Below are 14,291 nucleotides of genomic sequence, written 5' to 3'. Positions count from 1 at the left end.
TCTGTTATATTTGAGCTTTTAGCTCTTCGTATAAAAATAATGATGATTGATTATTATTATTATCATTATATCATATTAATGTAATTTAATTCGATTGTTTTTATTGTTTAATCTATTGTCCAGTTGTATCTGTGTTTACCTCATATGTGACGTTGTAAACTCTGTTTATATGTTGTAATATTATTAATACAATGCCAGAGTATGTCCTCTTAGCTGGGGGCCCTTGTAGTTACATAAAGTCCAAACATGTGGCCCCCGGCCCTAAATTAGGTCACGGCTACAGTATTTAAGAACTCCAGAAGTCTGAAACCAGGCTGCTTGTTTTCTATTTATTCTGGCTATAACATAGTTTAGTATTTAATATGTATATGTAATATGTATTCAATATTTTAACAACAGACTTGAAATAAACACTGATTATATAAATGCATTACATAAAACACAACGAATCAATCCCACAACCGGGTCTCGGAGTAAAGCAGCAGACAGTGATAAAAAATACACACTTTTTATTTATTTGTATTTATTTATTTTACAGACATTTATTAAATGTGATATCTTTTATTTTAACTAATAATTGTGATCGTGTTTGTCTGAACGGGAGAGAAAGTCCACCACTTGTAGCCTGTTGGTGAAGTTATACAATATCTGGGGCGTTACGTAAGCGCGAGCCCGTTAACGGAGGCCAATGGGAGCCTCCTCGCGCGTCACGTGACAACCCCTCGCGCTCGCATCAGCCAATGGGAACGCGAAAGCCCCCCGGAGAAGCAGGAGGAGGAAACCTCTCTACGGGTTGGGAAAGCCAACTGGCGAGAAACAAGATGGAGACGCCCAGCGACTGCTGTTATTTGATTTTCACCGGGCGGTTCTCGGTGTTGAAGAAGGAGACTCCGCGAAGGGATTCACCATAAAACACGGCTGTTCTTTTTCTTTGTGCGGGGAGGAAGGACATCGTTTGTGGATTGCTCCGAGCCAGTGAGGTGACGTAGTTACCCGTCTGTTAACGTCAGTTGGCTCAGGGGTCTTCTCTATTAAGACGTCACCAAATTAAGCTTCTCACTTAACGTTAGCCATAATATATATTAGTTGTCTTAATGAGATATTGTCTGGCAGGGTTCTAGCCGCTAGACGGCACTCTGCCGGCGGAGGAGAGGGAGGAGGAGCGAGGCTGTTTGTGTGGCTCCTCACGGACCAGCGATGTCACAGACACGTGTTATTCTACCGGGGTTTGGGTCGTGGGACTCGGAGTTACCTACGTGAGAGACACGGACTTCCACTGAGCTTCAGTTACGGATCTAGAGCCCCCCACCCCTTTCAGCAACACGGAGACCGAAGGGAGGTCTCACCGGGGTGAGCTGCTCCTCCACCAGCTCTCCAGCCCTGGAGCCGCAGGGGTCTCCCCCGAAATGCTGGAGGTGGCAGAGGAGGCCACCCGGGCCGGGGACTTTAACCTGGCCGCGGAGATCTACAGCTCCCAGCTGGCGGAACTCCAGCAGCCGGACAGGGGGTTGTGCCTGAGGAAGGCGGACTCTCTGACCCGCACCGGGCGGATCACCGAGGCCCTGGACTCGTACTGCGCAGCGGCCAGTCTGGGCAAGCTGCGCCCGGAGGAGCTGCCGGTCTTGGTGGACACCATCGCTCGGACTCTGCGCGAGAAGGAGCCCGGCATCCCCGGGACGTCAAGCGGTGACGGGGACTGTGGAGAGGACGACGCACTGGACCTGTTCTCCTGTCGCCTCTGCAGCTGTCTCCTCCACGAGCCCACGACCGTGGAGTGTGGACACACGTTCTGCAGAGTCTGCCTGGAGGACGACTCTGTGAGGGAGTGCGCCCACTGCAAGCAGGCGTTGAGCAAGAGAGATGGCCTGCCGAACGGCCGCAGGCTGGACGTGGTGCTCAGCGGCCTGCTGGACAAACTCTTCGCCACTGAGAGCAAAGCCAGGAAGTTCTGGATCGAAGGAGAGGTGCTGTGGAAGAACCGGGACCTCCCGGAGGCCTTGGAGAAGTACAACGCCGCCGTGGACCTGGGTAAGACTACGCAAAACCCCGTGTATGCAACACACAACACAACTGTTATTTTCTTGTGGTTTCATCCATTACTAAAAGTATGTTTTGAACAGGTGACCTAGTTGTTAGTGTAGTTCCCTGGTGGCGCCGACAGGGGGCGCCCCTCCGGTCAGATTTGATGACGCACCGGACTCTGTTACCTAAGAGGCACATTCTGCTCCTGCAATGGCACTCACACCCTGTTCGTCCGTCCCTGCAGTGCCGAGGTGTTTGTGCGTAGAGCAGCCATGAGGGGACAGATGGAGCTCTCTGGAAGTAGTCTTTGGGTCCCCATTAGTGCCCCCAAAACGTGGCATTTGAATGCCTACATCGTGCATTATCTCCATTCTGTGAGCCTAAGCTCCGCCCCTTGCTTTATGTGTTTTATAAGCTGCTTGGTGATGTGTTGGATAACAGTGGAAAGCCAAGGCGGACCTGCAGATTGTTCTGTTGGCCGGGTGAAGTCTCATGTTGTAGTTTGAATCCTCACAGGAAGTTCAAACAACCTCTTTTTATCTATCTATCTATCTATATATAGATATATATGGTCGCTGAACGGGTGAAGCAGGGCTTTGGGGTGGTCACATACATTCCAGACTCTCTTTATTTCTCATTTGAGAGTTTCAATGGCAGATTTTCTGATAATTATCCCCCCTCACAAGATAAATATTGATTCACGCCTTCTGTCTTGAGAAGGACTCTGGGGAGTCTTCACAGCGTTGTCACTGCCAGTCAGTGTTTTCTCTAGGAGGCCTTGTGGAGGACGAGTGCAAAGGGCTCATTACATCAGCAGAAATACAGCTGCTTATCCAACCTCGGCCTCTTTAGGCACAAAGGATGTGATGTACGCTCCTGTGTTGGGGTCAGAATGATGGACGCTGAGGGAGAAGCTGCAGGCCGGAAATAAACAATAGAGGAATACATTTATGTAATGAGGGAACCAAAAACAAACAGGGCAGAAGTCAAACATCCCTGTTGGTTTGTGGACGTCGCCATGTGGTGGTGGTTGTTGTCGTTTTGCAACCACTTAGCAGGAAGTGGCCATATATGGACAGAGGAGGAGTTACCTAGAGACACATATCTCTCTGGTGTCGACCTGTCAATCACCTTGTAGCCCCGCCCTAAAGCATCCCCTGCTTTATGGTCTGTTTGACTCTAAATGACCATAATTTACTAAATGAACATCACGCTGTATTGAAGAAGACTTGAGACATAAACTCATGTTTACAATGTTTACTGAGGCCTTTTTGAGTGACAGGAGGTCGTCTCAGGTCTCCAGAGAAGATCCACCTCTCCCCCATTGTTAGTTAGAGCGTGTCGTGGCAGCAACCAACGATGTATTTGAACCCGGTGAGTCACCAGGAACCAGAACGCCGTGTTGTGACGCTGCTCTGTTTAAACCAGCGACCTCATCTGAACCTCTGCACACGTCTCCTCCTGTCTGGCAGCACCTCGTGCACCTTTTGAATGTGTGTGTGTGTGTTAATACACACATAATACCATGGGGAAATAATGCTCATCAGGCTCCAACCTCTTGGTCCTGAAAGAGAAAAGAATTATAGAAAAATGCTTTTTGGGTAGAACTTTTATTAATAATGTGGCACACAAACCTGACCGTGCAGTGCCTGTTGTAGATGACACACACAGGTAATTGGCCGCTGACCCACATCGCTACATAAGCTGCACACGTTAAATAGGTCTCTATTACGTCTGTCACGTTGTTGCTCTACTGTGTGTGTGTGTTACAGCGCCCTCCTCAGGCAGTCTGCTGTGTCAGCGGGCTGAGTTGCACATGGAGATGAGGAGCTTCAGTCAAGCCGTGCAGGACGGCAGCAGCCTCTGTAGGATGAAACCTCTGTGGACCAAGGTGAGACACCAGAACGTTGTTCTACACACTGATACCTGCAGAATGTTCTGTTCTTGAGCATCAGAACATTGTTCTACACACTGATACCTGCAGAATGTTCTGTTAATGAGCATCAGAACGTTGTTCTACACACTGATACCTGCAGAATGTTCTGTTCTTGAGCATCAGAACGTTGTTCTACACACTGATACCTGCAGAATGTTCTGTTAATGAGCATCAGAACATTGTTCTACACACTGATACCTGCAGAATGTTCTGTTAATGAGCATCAGAACGTTGTTCTACACACTGATACCTGCAGAATGTTCTGTTAATGAGCATCAGAACGTTGTTCTACACACTGATACCTGCAGAATGTTCTGTTAATGAGCATCAGAACGTTGTTCTACACACTGATACCTGCAGAATGTTCTGTTAATGAGCATCAGAACGTTGTTCTACACACTGATACCTGCAGAATGTTCTGTTAATGAGCATCAGAACGTTGTTCTACACACTGATACCTGCAGAATGTTCTGTTCTTGAGCATCAGAACATTGTTCTACACACTGATACCTGCAGAATGTTCTGTTAATGAGCATCAGAACGTTGTTCTACACACTGATACCTGCAGAATGTTCTGTTAATGAGCATCAGAACATTGTTCTACACACTGATACCTGCAGAATGTTCTGTTAATGAGCATCAGAACGTTGTTCTACACACTGATACCTGCAGAATGTTCAGTTCTTGAGCATCAGAACATTGTTCTACACACTGATACCTGCAGAATGTTCTGTTAATGAGCATCAGAACATTGTTCTACACACTGATACCTGCAGAATGTTCTGTTAATGAGCATCAGAACATTGTTCTACACACTGATACCTGCAGGTTACACTGAAATTAATTCAGTGTTTGGACCAGAAAACCAGATGTTATAAAAAAATATTCATAACAGTAATTCAGTATCTGCTGCTCGTAAATTCAAATGAATTCAATACATTGAACCTCTAATTGCTAACCTAAAATATTATAATATTATGTGTAAATAAGCAAAGTTAAAACATTGGTTTCAGTTCTGCTCTTGGTTAAGATTAACAACACAAGTAGAGGTTAAGATGTTCAAACCCTGAGTTATTAGAAATGAAAGGAGCAGTAGTTTAATATCGATATGGATCGTCATGTGATATGTTCATTAATAATATCCTGAATGGTTACTTCAGGCTCACTGTGTCAACGCCACGGCGCTGAAGGGGGCGGGCCGGCCCGACGAGGCCCTGCACGAGTACCTGGTGTGTGTGGCCCTGAAGCCGGACTGGACCACAGCCAAGCTGGAGGCTCAGAAGGTGTGTGTTTGTGAGTGAACTGTGAACAGTGTGTGAGAGTGAACTGTGTGAGAGTGAACTGTGTGTGTTTTTTAACTGTGTGTGTGTGCGTGTGTGTGTGTTTTAACAGTGTGTGTGAGTGTCAGAGCGAACAGTGTGTGTGTGTGTGTTTTAACAGTGTGTGTGAGTGTCAGAGTGAACAGTGTGTGTGTGTGTGTTTTTTAACAGTGTGTGTGTGTGTTTTAACAGTGTGTGTGAGTGTCAGAGTGAACAGTGTGTGTGTGTGTGTGTTTTTTAACAGTGTGTGTGTGTGTGTGTGTGTGTTTTAACAGTGTGTGTGAGTGTCAGAGTGAACAGTGTGTGTGTGTTTTTTAACTGTGTGTGTGTGTGTGTGTGTGTGTGTGTGTGTGTGTGTTTTTTAACAGTGTGTGTGAGTGTCAGAGTGAACAGTGTGTGTGTGTTTTTTAACTGTGTGTGTGTGTGTGTGTGTGTGTGTGTGTTTTTTAACAGTGTGTGTGAGTGTCAGAGTGAACAGTGTGTGTGTGTGTGTTTTTTAACAGTGTGTGTGAGTGTCAGAGTGAACAGTGTGTATGTGTGTGTTTTAACAGTGTGTGTGAGTGTCAGAGTGAACAGTGTGTGTGTGTGTGTGTTTTTTAACAGTGTGTGTGAGTGTCAGAGTGAACAGTGTGTGTGTGTGTGTTTTTTAACAGTGTGTGTGAGTGTCAGAGTGAACAGTGTGTGTGTGTGTGTTTTTTAACAGTGTGTGTGAGTGTCAGAGTGAACAGTGTGTGTGTGTGTGTTTTAACAGTGTGTGTGAGTGTCAGAGTGAACAGTGTGTGTGTGTGTGTTTTAACAGTGTGTGTGAGTGTCAGAGTGAACAGTGTGTGTGTGTGTTTTTTAACAGTGTGTGTGAGTGTCAGAGTGAACAGTGTGTGTGTGTGTTTTTTAACAGTGTGTGTGAGTGTCAGAGTGAACAGTGTGTGTGTGTGTGTTTTAACAGTGTGTGTGAGTGTCAGAGTGAACAGTGTGTGTGTGTGTTTTTTAACAGTGTGTGTGAGTGTCAGAGTGAACAGTGTGTGTGTGTGTTTTTTAACAGTGTGTGTGCTCCTGCAGGTCCTCAGCGAGGTCTTCTCCTCCATCTTTGAGAATGAGGTGCCTCTGCCCCCACTGCAGGGGGGGGCGGCCACCCACCTCATCAAACCCCCGGCCCTGCTGAGCACCCTGAGGCCGCTCACACTGAGACCCGCCTCCTTCTCACAGGTTAATGCACTCACTCTGTCACTCTCACTCACTCTCACACTTTCACTCAAAACTCACTCTCTCTCTCATTCTCTCACTCACTTCACTCACTCAACTCACTCTCTCACTGTCACTCACTCACTCAACTCACTCTCTCACTGTCACTCACTCAACTCACTCTCTCACTGTCACTCACTCTCTCATTCTCACACACTCTCACTTCACTCACTCTCTCACTGTCACTCACTCTCTCATTCTCACACTCTCTCACTTCACTCACTCTCTCACTGTCACTCACTCTCTCATTCTCACACTCTCTCACTTCACTCACTCTCTCACTGTCACTCACTCTCTCATTCTCACACACTCTCACTTCACTCACTCTCTCACTGTCACTCACTCTCTCATTCTCACACTCTCTCACTTCACTCACTCTCTCACTGTCACTCACTCTCTCATTCTCACACTCTCTCACTTCACTCACTCAACTCACTTCTCTCACTGTCACTCACTCTCTCATTCTCACACTCTCTCACTTCACTCACTCAACTCACTTCTCTCACTGTCACTCACTCTCTCATTCTCACACTCTCTCACTCACTCAACTCACTCTCTCACTGTCACTCACTCTCTCATTCTCACACTCTCTCACTTCACTCACTCAACTCACTTCTCTCACTGTCACTCACTCTCTCTCATTCTCACACTCTCTCACTTCACTCACTCAACTCACTTCTCTCACTGTCACTCACTCTCTCATTCTCACACTCTCTCACTCACTCAACTCACTCTCTCACTGTCACTCACTCTCTCATTCTCACACTCTCTCACTTCACTCACTCAACTCACTCTCTCACTGTCACTCACTCTCTCATTCTCACACTCTCTCACTTCACTCACTCAACTCACTTCTCTCACTGTCACTCACTCTCTCATTCTCACACTCTCTCACTTCACTCACTCAACTCACTTCTCTCACTGTCACTCACTCTCTCTCATTCTCACACTCTCTCACTTCACTCACTCAACTCACTTCTCTCACTGTCACTCACTCTCTCTCATTCTCACACTCTCTCACTTCACTCACGCATGTTTTCTTTAAAGCCAGAAGCTGTAAAGAACAAGCAGACTTTCATCTTTACAACGCTCCCTGAACGCATCGGTCTCTTGTAATATCTTGCCCCTATGAACACTTTAACCAGACTGTGAAGAACATTAACTTCTGAAGCTTGATACATCTGGAGACCTCCATTTGGTCTTATTATGTGAGTTATTCTGCACTAAAGACATGTTCTAGTTCTTGATGGTTCTGTTTCCACAGAGGAGCAGGACTTTATATTACAGAGCAAATCAAAGACCACGGAGACACCGTGGGGCGGGTCATCCCTTCATCACATCTGACAGGCTCTCTAATCTGTCTGTCTTTCTGTCTGTGTCCAGGACTCAGACTTCAGCCCTCCGCTGGACGAGTCCTCCTCCAGACTCTCCTATGCGTCTCCTGGTATATCGGCGGTGGAGGAGTGTAGCACCAAGAGCCTGGCCGGCGTCCTGGCCTCTCTGCCGGCTCCCCCCGGTGGCCTTAAGAGGAAACACAGCGGAGACGGTCCCCTGGGGGTCTTCAACCCGCCCTCCAAACTGCTCCGACCTGGTAGGACTTTCTGTCCTCTTATCCCTATAATTAATGTATGTATTTGTTAACTAATGATCAATGGATACATTTTTATTATTATAATTATTGAATAGAATTATTAAACTATTGATGTCTTATTCAGCTCATGCATAACTTTGAACCATTAATACAATATATCACTGCTGTCATATTCTCAATGTTGCGTTTGGGTAATGGTGGTGATGATGAACGTTATTAAAGGATGTGATGCAACATTGGTGATGATGATGGTGATGATGATGATGGTGGTGGTAATGGTGGTGGTGATGATGGTGATGATGATGGTGGTGATTATGGTGATGATGATGGTGGTGATTATGGTGATGATGATGGTGGTGATTATGGTGATGATGATGGTGGTGATGATGATGATGGTGGTGGTGATGATGATGGTGATGATGGTGGTGGTGGTGATGGTGATGGTGGTGGTAATGGTGATGATGATGGTGGTGATTATGATGGTGATGGTGGTGGTGGTGGTGATGGTGATGGTGGTGGTAATGGTGATGATGATGGTGGTGATTATGGTGATGATGATGGTGGTGATGATGATGATGATGGTGGTGGTGGTGGTGGTGATGGTGGTGATGATGATGATGATGATGGTGGTGGTGATGATAGTGATGGTGGTGGAGATGGTGGTGGTAATGGTGGTGATTATGGTGGTGATGATGGTGATGATGATGATGGTGGTGGTGATGGTGATGATAGTGGTGGTGATGGTGATGATGGTGATGGTGATGGTGATGATGATGATGATGGTGATGGTGATGATAGTGGTGGTGATGGTGGTGGTGGTGATGATGATGATGGTGGTGGTGATGGTGATGATAGTGGTGGTGATGGTGATGATAGTGGTGGTGATGGTGATGATAGTGGTGGTGATGGTGATGATGGTGGTGATGATGATGGTGGTGATGATGGTGATGGTGATGATAGTGATGATGATGATGATGGTGGTGGTGGTGTTGATGGTGATGATGATAGTGATGGTGGTGGTGATGGTGATGATGGTGATGGTGGTGGTGATGGTGGTGGTGATGGTGATGGTGATGATAGTGGTGGTGGTGGTGGTGGTGATGATGATGATGATGATGATGGTGGTGGTGGTGATGATGATGATGATGATGGTGTTGTCCCTTCAGGCGCGGAGAGCCACGGTCGCTCGTCCTCGGCGTTCGGAGGACGGACGTTTCCTGCCGAGCTGTTGGACAGCGGAGACATGGAGTGTTCCCTATGCATGAGGTGCTCAAATATAATATCTATAATAAGCTTAAATTATAGTTTTGTTTCAATTCAAAATAGGAATATTTAATTTAACTCTTAGTTTCATTATTTTAGGATTTTTTTTGTGTAGTTTTATTGAAGTTTAATCACTGGAAGTCTGTTTTAATTGGATACAATCATAATTAAATCATATGTTTCCTCTTGATACTGATACATGGTGATAATAATGGATTATGCTGAAGGATGTTTTGGTTTCCTTGGTTCCGTGTGTTCTCCAGATTGTTCTACGAGCCGGTGGCCACTCCCTGTGGACACACCTTCTGCCTGAAGTGTCTGGAGCGCTGCCTCGACCACAACTCCAACTGCCCTCTGTGCAAGGAGAACCTGTCTGAGGTACCCAATACAACCGCTAATAACTGGGTTAATGTCCTGGAGTTATTAATGGGTTATCAGTCAATAGAAGCTTCTGGTTCCATTTTATTAAAGGTGAGATCTCATTTTAAAGATCACTAGTTTTCTCTATTTTTTCACCTTTTTTTAAAGACCAAAGTAGTATTAGACATCTGGACAGATTAAATGATCATAAGGATTTATAGTGTGTAACTGTTACTTATGGTAACTTTTATTAAAGTAACTGTATACTTATGGTGTGTGTCTGCTGTCATTGCAGTATCTGGCCACTAGGGGCTACAGCAAGACCCTGCTGATGGAGGAGGTGCTGCAGCGTTACCTAGGAGATGAGCTGGCAGAGAGGAAGAAGATTCACGAAGAGGAGATGAAGGAGCTGTCCAAGTTAGTGACACACACACACACACACACACACACAATACTGATTATCTACAAGTGAAACTCAAACAACCTTGACAGGTCTTGATAAGGCCTTTTTAACACTTTTATAGATCACATCCCTGATCATATGTGTGCCTATTTATCAATATATGAAAATAAATGACATATAAGGTGTTTATTTCTATTTCAATCATAATTCTTTTCCCCCGTAAAACTAAATATGAAGTAAGCTAGTACCTTAAGTCAATGTGTCAACAGCCTCTTCTGTGTCTCTCAGCCTGAACCAGGAAGTTCCCATCTTCGTGTGCACCATGGCGTTCCCCACCATCACCTGCCCGCTACACGTGTTCGAGCCCCGCTACCGCCTCATGATCCGCCGCTCCATGGAAACAGGCACCAAGCAGTTCGGCATGTGTATCGCAGACGAGCTCAAAGGGTTCGCCGACTACGGTTGCATGCTGGAGGTGAGTGTCTGTCTGCCTGTCTGTCTGTCGGTCTGTGTGTGGTCATAACTCTGAGATTGGTGTGAAGACGAGATCAAACTGTTACAGGTCCGAGACGTGAAGTTCTTTCCTGACGGTCGCTCGGTGGTCGACACCATCGGCGTGTCGCGGTTCAAGGTCCTCAGCCACGGACAGAGAGACGGATACCACACGGCCAAGATCGATTACCTGGAGGACAAGAAGGTGGGTTTGTTACTGACCACCAGGGGGCGACTCCTCTGGTTGTATAGAAGTCTATGCTTCATGTGTTAAAGCTGCATTCTCTCTCCTGACCACCAGGGGGCGACTCCTCTGGTTGTATAGAAGTCTATGCTTCATGTGTTAAAGCTGCGTTCTCTCTCCTGACCACCAGGGGGCGACTCCTCTGGTTGTATAGAAGTCTATGCTTCATGTTTTAAAGCTGCATTCTCTCTCCTGACCACCAGGGGGCGACTCCTCTGGTTGTATAGAAGTCTATGCTTCATGTGTTAAAGCTGCATTCTCTCTCCTGACCACCAGAGGGCGACTCCTCTGGTTGTATAGAAGTCTATGCTTCATGTGTTAAAGCTGCATTCTCTCTCCTGACCACCAGTGGGCGACTCCTCTGGTTGTATAGAAGTCTATGCTTCATGTGTTAAAGCTGCATTCTCTCTCCTGACCACCAGGGGGCGACTCCTCTGGTTGTATAGAAGTCTATGCTTCATGTGTTAAAGCTGCATTCTCTCTCCTGACCACCAGGGGGTGACTCCTCTGGTTGTATAGAAGTCTATGCTTCATGTGTTAAAGCTGCATTCTCTCTCCTGACCACCAGGGGGCGACTCCTCTGGTTGTATAGAAGTCTATGCTTCATGTGTTAAAGCTGCATTCTCTCTCCTGACCACCAGGGGGCGACTCCTCTGGTTGTATAGAAGTCTATATAAATGACTCTACTTCTCTTGATTTATTCCCTCAGTAAACATTGTAAACATTAGTTTTTGGTCTCAATCTCTAGTTTCAAGTCTTCTTCAATACAGAATGATGTTCATTTAGTAAATTATCAAACAGACCATAAAGCAGGGGACGCTTTAGGGCGGGGCTACAAGGTGATTGACAGTCCTAACTTGGTCACTTCCTGTTTATCTACTGCAAAGAAAATACAACTTCGGCCCCCCAAAAAAGCCCTATATTAAAATCTCCTCTGTCCAATCAGGTGGAGGGGGAGGGGCTTGTGGAGCTTCTGAAGCTGCACAACGCTGTGTACGAGCAGGCTAACAACTGGTTCACCTCCCTGAAGGACAACATGAAGAGCCAGATCCTCAGCCACTTCGGACACCTTCCCAGCAAAGACTCCGACCCTCAGGTGAGACTGCTATGTATATAAATATGTGTGTATAAATATGTGTCTATAAACCACGTGGTACGAACAGTAACTCAGTGCTGTTATTTTGAGCTACAATGTTAGCTTAGCACCGATCGAGCCAAAGAGAATGAAATCATCTCAAAGAGAGGACGAACAAACCATGAATTTAGACTTTTTACTCTTTGGCATCATTATGAAGTTATTTCAGCATCTGTTTATTAAATTAAATCACAATGAAACCGTTTATACAGCTGCAGGAAACCATCTTGTTGATACGGATGCTGGTGTAGTGACGCTAAAACAACCCGTCCCTCCCGTCTGGCGTGGAACACGCAGAATAACCCGGTTCTCTCTCCCCTGCAGGCCAGTCCCAGCGGCCCGGCCTGGTGCTGGTGGCTGCTCGCCGTCCTGCCGCTGGAGAACCGAGCTCAGCTCACCATCCTGGCCATGACCTCCCTCAAGGACCGCCTCATCGCCATCCGCCGGGTCCTCATCTTCGTCACGCGGAAGAGGTCGCGGTGATCGGCGCTCGGAGAACAGGGGGAGGAACCCGAACCCGGACCGCTCTGGCTTCCATGAAGTTCAGCAAATCCTTCGTTGACTCATTTAAGTGGTGAACTCCTCTCTGGATGCATCGCACCACAACGCGTCTCGTTGTCAGCTGTCCATCAAAGACCTTTGGGGCGAGAGCAAAAATAAAAAAAGAAACGTCCTAGTTCCACTTATACTGAGCAGTATTTCTTCTTCTTCGCTGAAACTGAAGTTCTGTGAGCGTTTGTGCAGTCGAAGCAACAAAAAAACAAGAAAAACTTGTGAAATATGAAGCAGAAGCGTGCGGCGTGACCGTGAAACACGCCACCGTGAATGTACCCGGCTGTCGTGTGTGGCCGCTTCTTTCGTCTTCTCCTGCATTTACAGAATCTGTTTGGCGAGCTGCACGTGAGGCGCTAGCTGCTTCCTGACTGAGCCAAAGGTCGTGTGCAAAGAAACGTGGGCGTGTACCTCAGACTGTCTCGCACTACAAACCTGAGCTTTCTCTACCTGCAGGTGGGCGTGTACCTCAGACTGTCTCGCACTAGAAACCTGAGCTTTCTCTACCTGCAGGTGGGCGTGTACCTCAGACTGTCTCACACTAGAAACCTGAGCTTTCTCTACCTGCCGGTGGGCGTGTACCTCGGACTGTCTCGCACTAGAAACCTGAGCTTTCTCTACCTGCCGGTGGGCGTGTACCTCAGACTGTCTCACACTAGAAACCTGAGCTTTCTCTACCTGCCGGTGGGCGTGTACCTCGGACTGTCTGGTGACACTAGAAACCTGAGCTTTCTCTACCTGCCGGTGGGCGTGTACCTCAGACTGTCTGGTGACACTATAAACCTGAGCTTTCTCTACCTGCCGGTGGGCGTGTACCTCAGACTGTCTCACACTAGAAACCTGAGCTTTCTCTACCTGCCGGTGGGCGTGTACCTCGGACTGTCTGGTGACACTAGAAACCTGAGCTTTCTCTACCTGCCGGTGGGCGTGTACCTCAGACTGTCTCACACTAGAAACCTGAGCTTTCTCTACCTGCCGGTGGGCGTGTACCTCGGACTGTCTCGCACTAGAAACCTGAGCTTTCTCTACCTGCCGGTGGGCGTGTACCTCAGACTGTCTCACACTAGAAACCTGAGCTTTCTCTACCTGCCGGTGGGCGTGTACCTCGGACTGTCTGGTGACACTAGAAACCTGAGCTTTCTCTACCTGCCGGTGGGCGTGTACCTCAGACTGTCTGGTGACACTATAAACCTGAGCTTTCTCTACCTGCCGGTGGGCGTGTACCTCAGACTGTCTCACACTAGAAACCTGAGCTTTCTCTACCTGCCGGTGGGCGTGTACCTCGGACTGTCTGGTGACACTAGAAACCTGAGCTTTCTCTACCTGCCGGTGGGCGTGTACCTCAGACTGTCTCGCACTAGAAACCTGAGCTTTCTCTACCTGCAGGTGGGCGTGTACCTCAGACTGTCTCGCACTAGAAACCTGAGCTTTCTCTACCTGCCGGTGGGCGTGTACCTCAGTCTGTCTCACACTAGAAACCTGAGCTTTCTCTACCTGCCGGTGGGCGTGTACCTCAGTCTGTCTCACACTAGAAACCTGAGCTTTCTCTACCTGCCGGTGGGCGTGTACCTCAGACTGTCTCACACTAGAGACCTGAGCTTTCTCTACCTGCCGGTGGGCGTGTACCTCAGTCTGTCTCACACTAGAAACCTGAGCTTTCTCTACCTGCAGGTGGGCGTGTACCTCAGACTGTCTCACACTAGAAACCTGAGCTTTCTCTACCTGCCGGTGGGCG

At 47.4% G+C, this 14,291-nt stretch overlaps 1 protein-coding gene across 2 annotated transcripts; it reads left to right on the top strand.

The window, feature by feature from the left end:
• The first annotated feature begins 756 nt into the window (after nucleotides 1-756).
• On the top strand, nucleotides 757-12,690 carry lonrf2 (LON peptidase N-terminal domain and ring finger 2). Of its 2 annotated transcripts, none has more exons than XM_034560888.1 (13): nucleotides 757-980; nucleotides 1,114-2,028; nucleotides 3,795-3,913; nucleotides 5,119-5,241; nucleotides 6,334-6,480; nucleotides 7,900-8,107; nucleotides 9,274-9,373; nucleotides 9,634-9,748; nucleotides 10,026-10,147; nucleotides 10,422-10,608; nucleotides 10,696-10,830; nucleotides 11,816-11,965; nucleotides 12,329-12,690. In XM_034560888.1, the coding sequence occupies exons 2-13, from the start codon at nucleotides 1,407-1,409 to the stop codon at nucleotides 12,485-12,487; spliced, it is 2,187 nt and encodes a 728-aa protein (XP_034416779.1). In that variant the 5' UTR covers nucleotides 757-980; nucleotides 1,114-1,406; the 3' UTR covers nucleotides 12,488-12,690. The 2 variants fall into 2 exon arrangements, with proteins under 2 accessions (XP_034416779.1, XP_034416778.1); XM_034560887.1 differs by having other exon boundaries at nucleotides 9,634-9,841.
• The last annotated feature ends 1,601 nt before the right edge of the window (nucleotides 12,691-14,291 follow it).

The sequence above is a fragment of the Cyclopterus lumpus genome, chromosome 21 (assembly GCF_009769545.1).
Source record: "Cyclopterus lumpus isolate fCycLum1 chromosome 21, fCycLum1.pri, whole genome shotgun sequence".
Taxonomy (NCBI): domain Eukaryota; kingdom Metazoa; phylum Chordata; class Actinopteri; order Perciformes; family Cyclopteridae; genus Cyclopterus; species Cyclopterus lumpus.
The sequence above is the reverse complement of the archived record's forward strand: the minus strand, read 5'-3'. Positions and strand labels throughout refer to the sequence as shown.

What these genes read in the sequence shown, in the direction of transcription:
- lonrf2 (XM_034560887.1), top strand. Translation starts at nt 1,407, where the DNA reads ATGCTGGAGGTGGCAGAGGAGGCCACCCGGGCCGGGGACTTTAACCTG. An exon ending in GACCCGCCTCCTTCTCACAG is followed by an intron (nt 6,481 to 7,899) that starts GTTAATGCACTC and finishes GTCTGTGTCCAG; the next exon opens with GACTCAGACTTCAGCCCTCC. An exon ending in GAGATGAAGGAGCTGTCCAA is followed by an intron (nt 10,148 to 10,421) that starts GTTAGTGACACA and finishes TGTGTCTCTCAG; the next exon opens with CCTGAACCAGGAAGTTCCCA.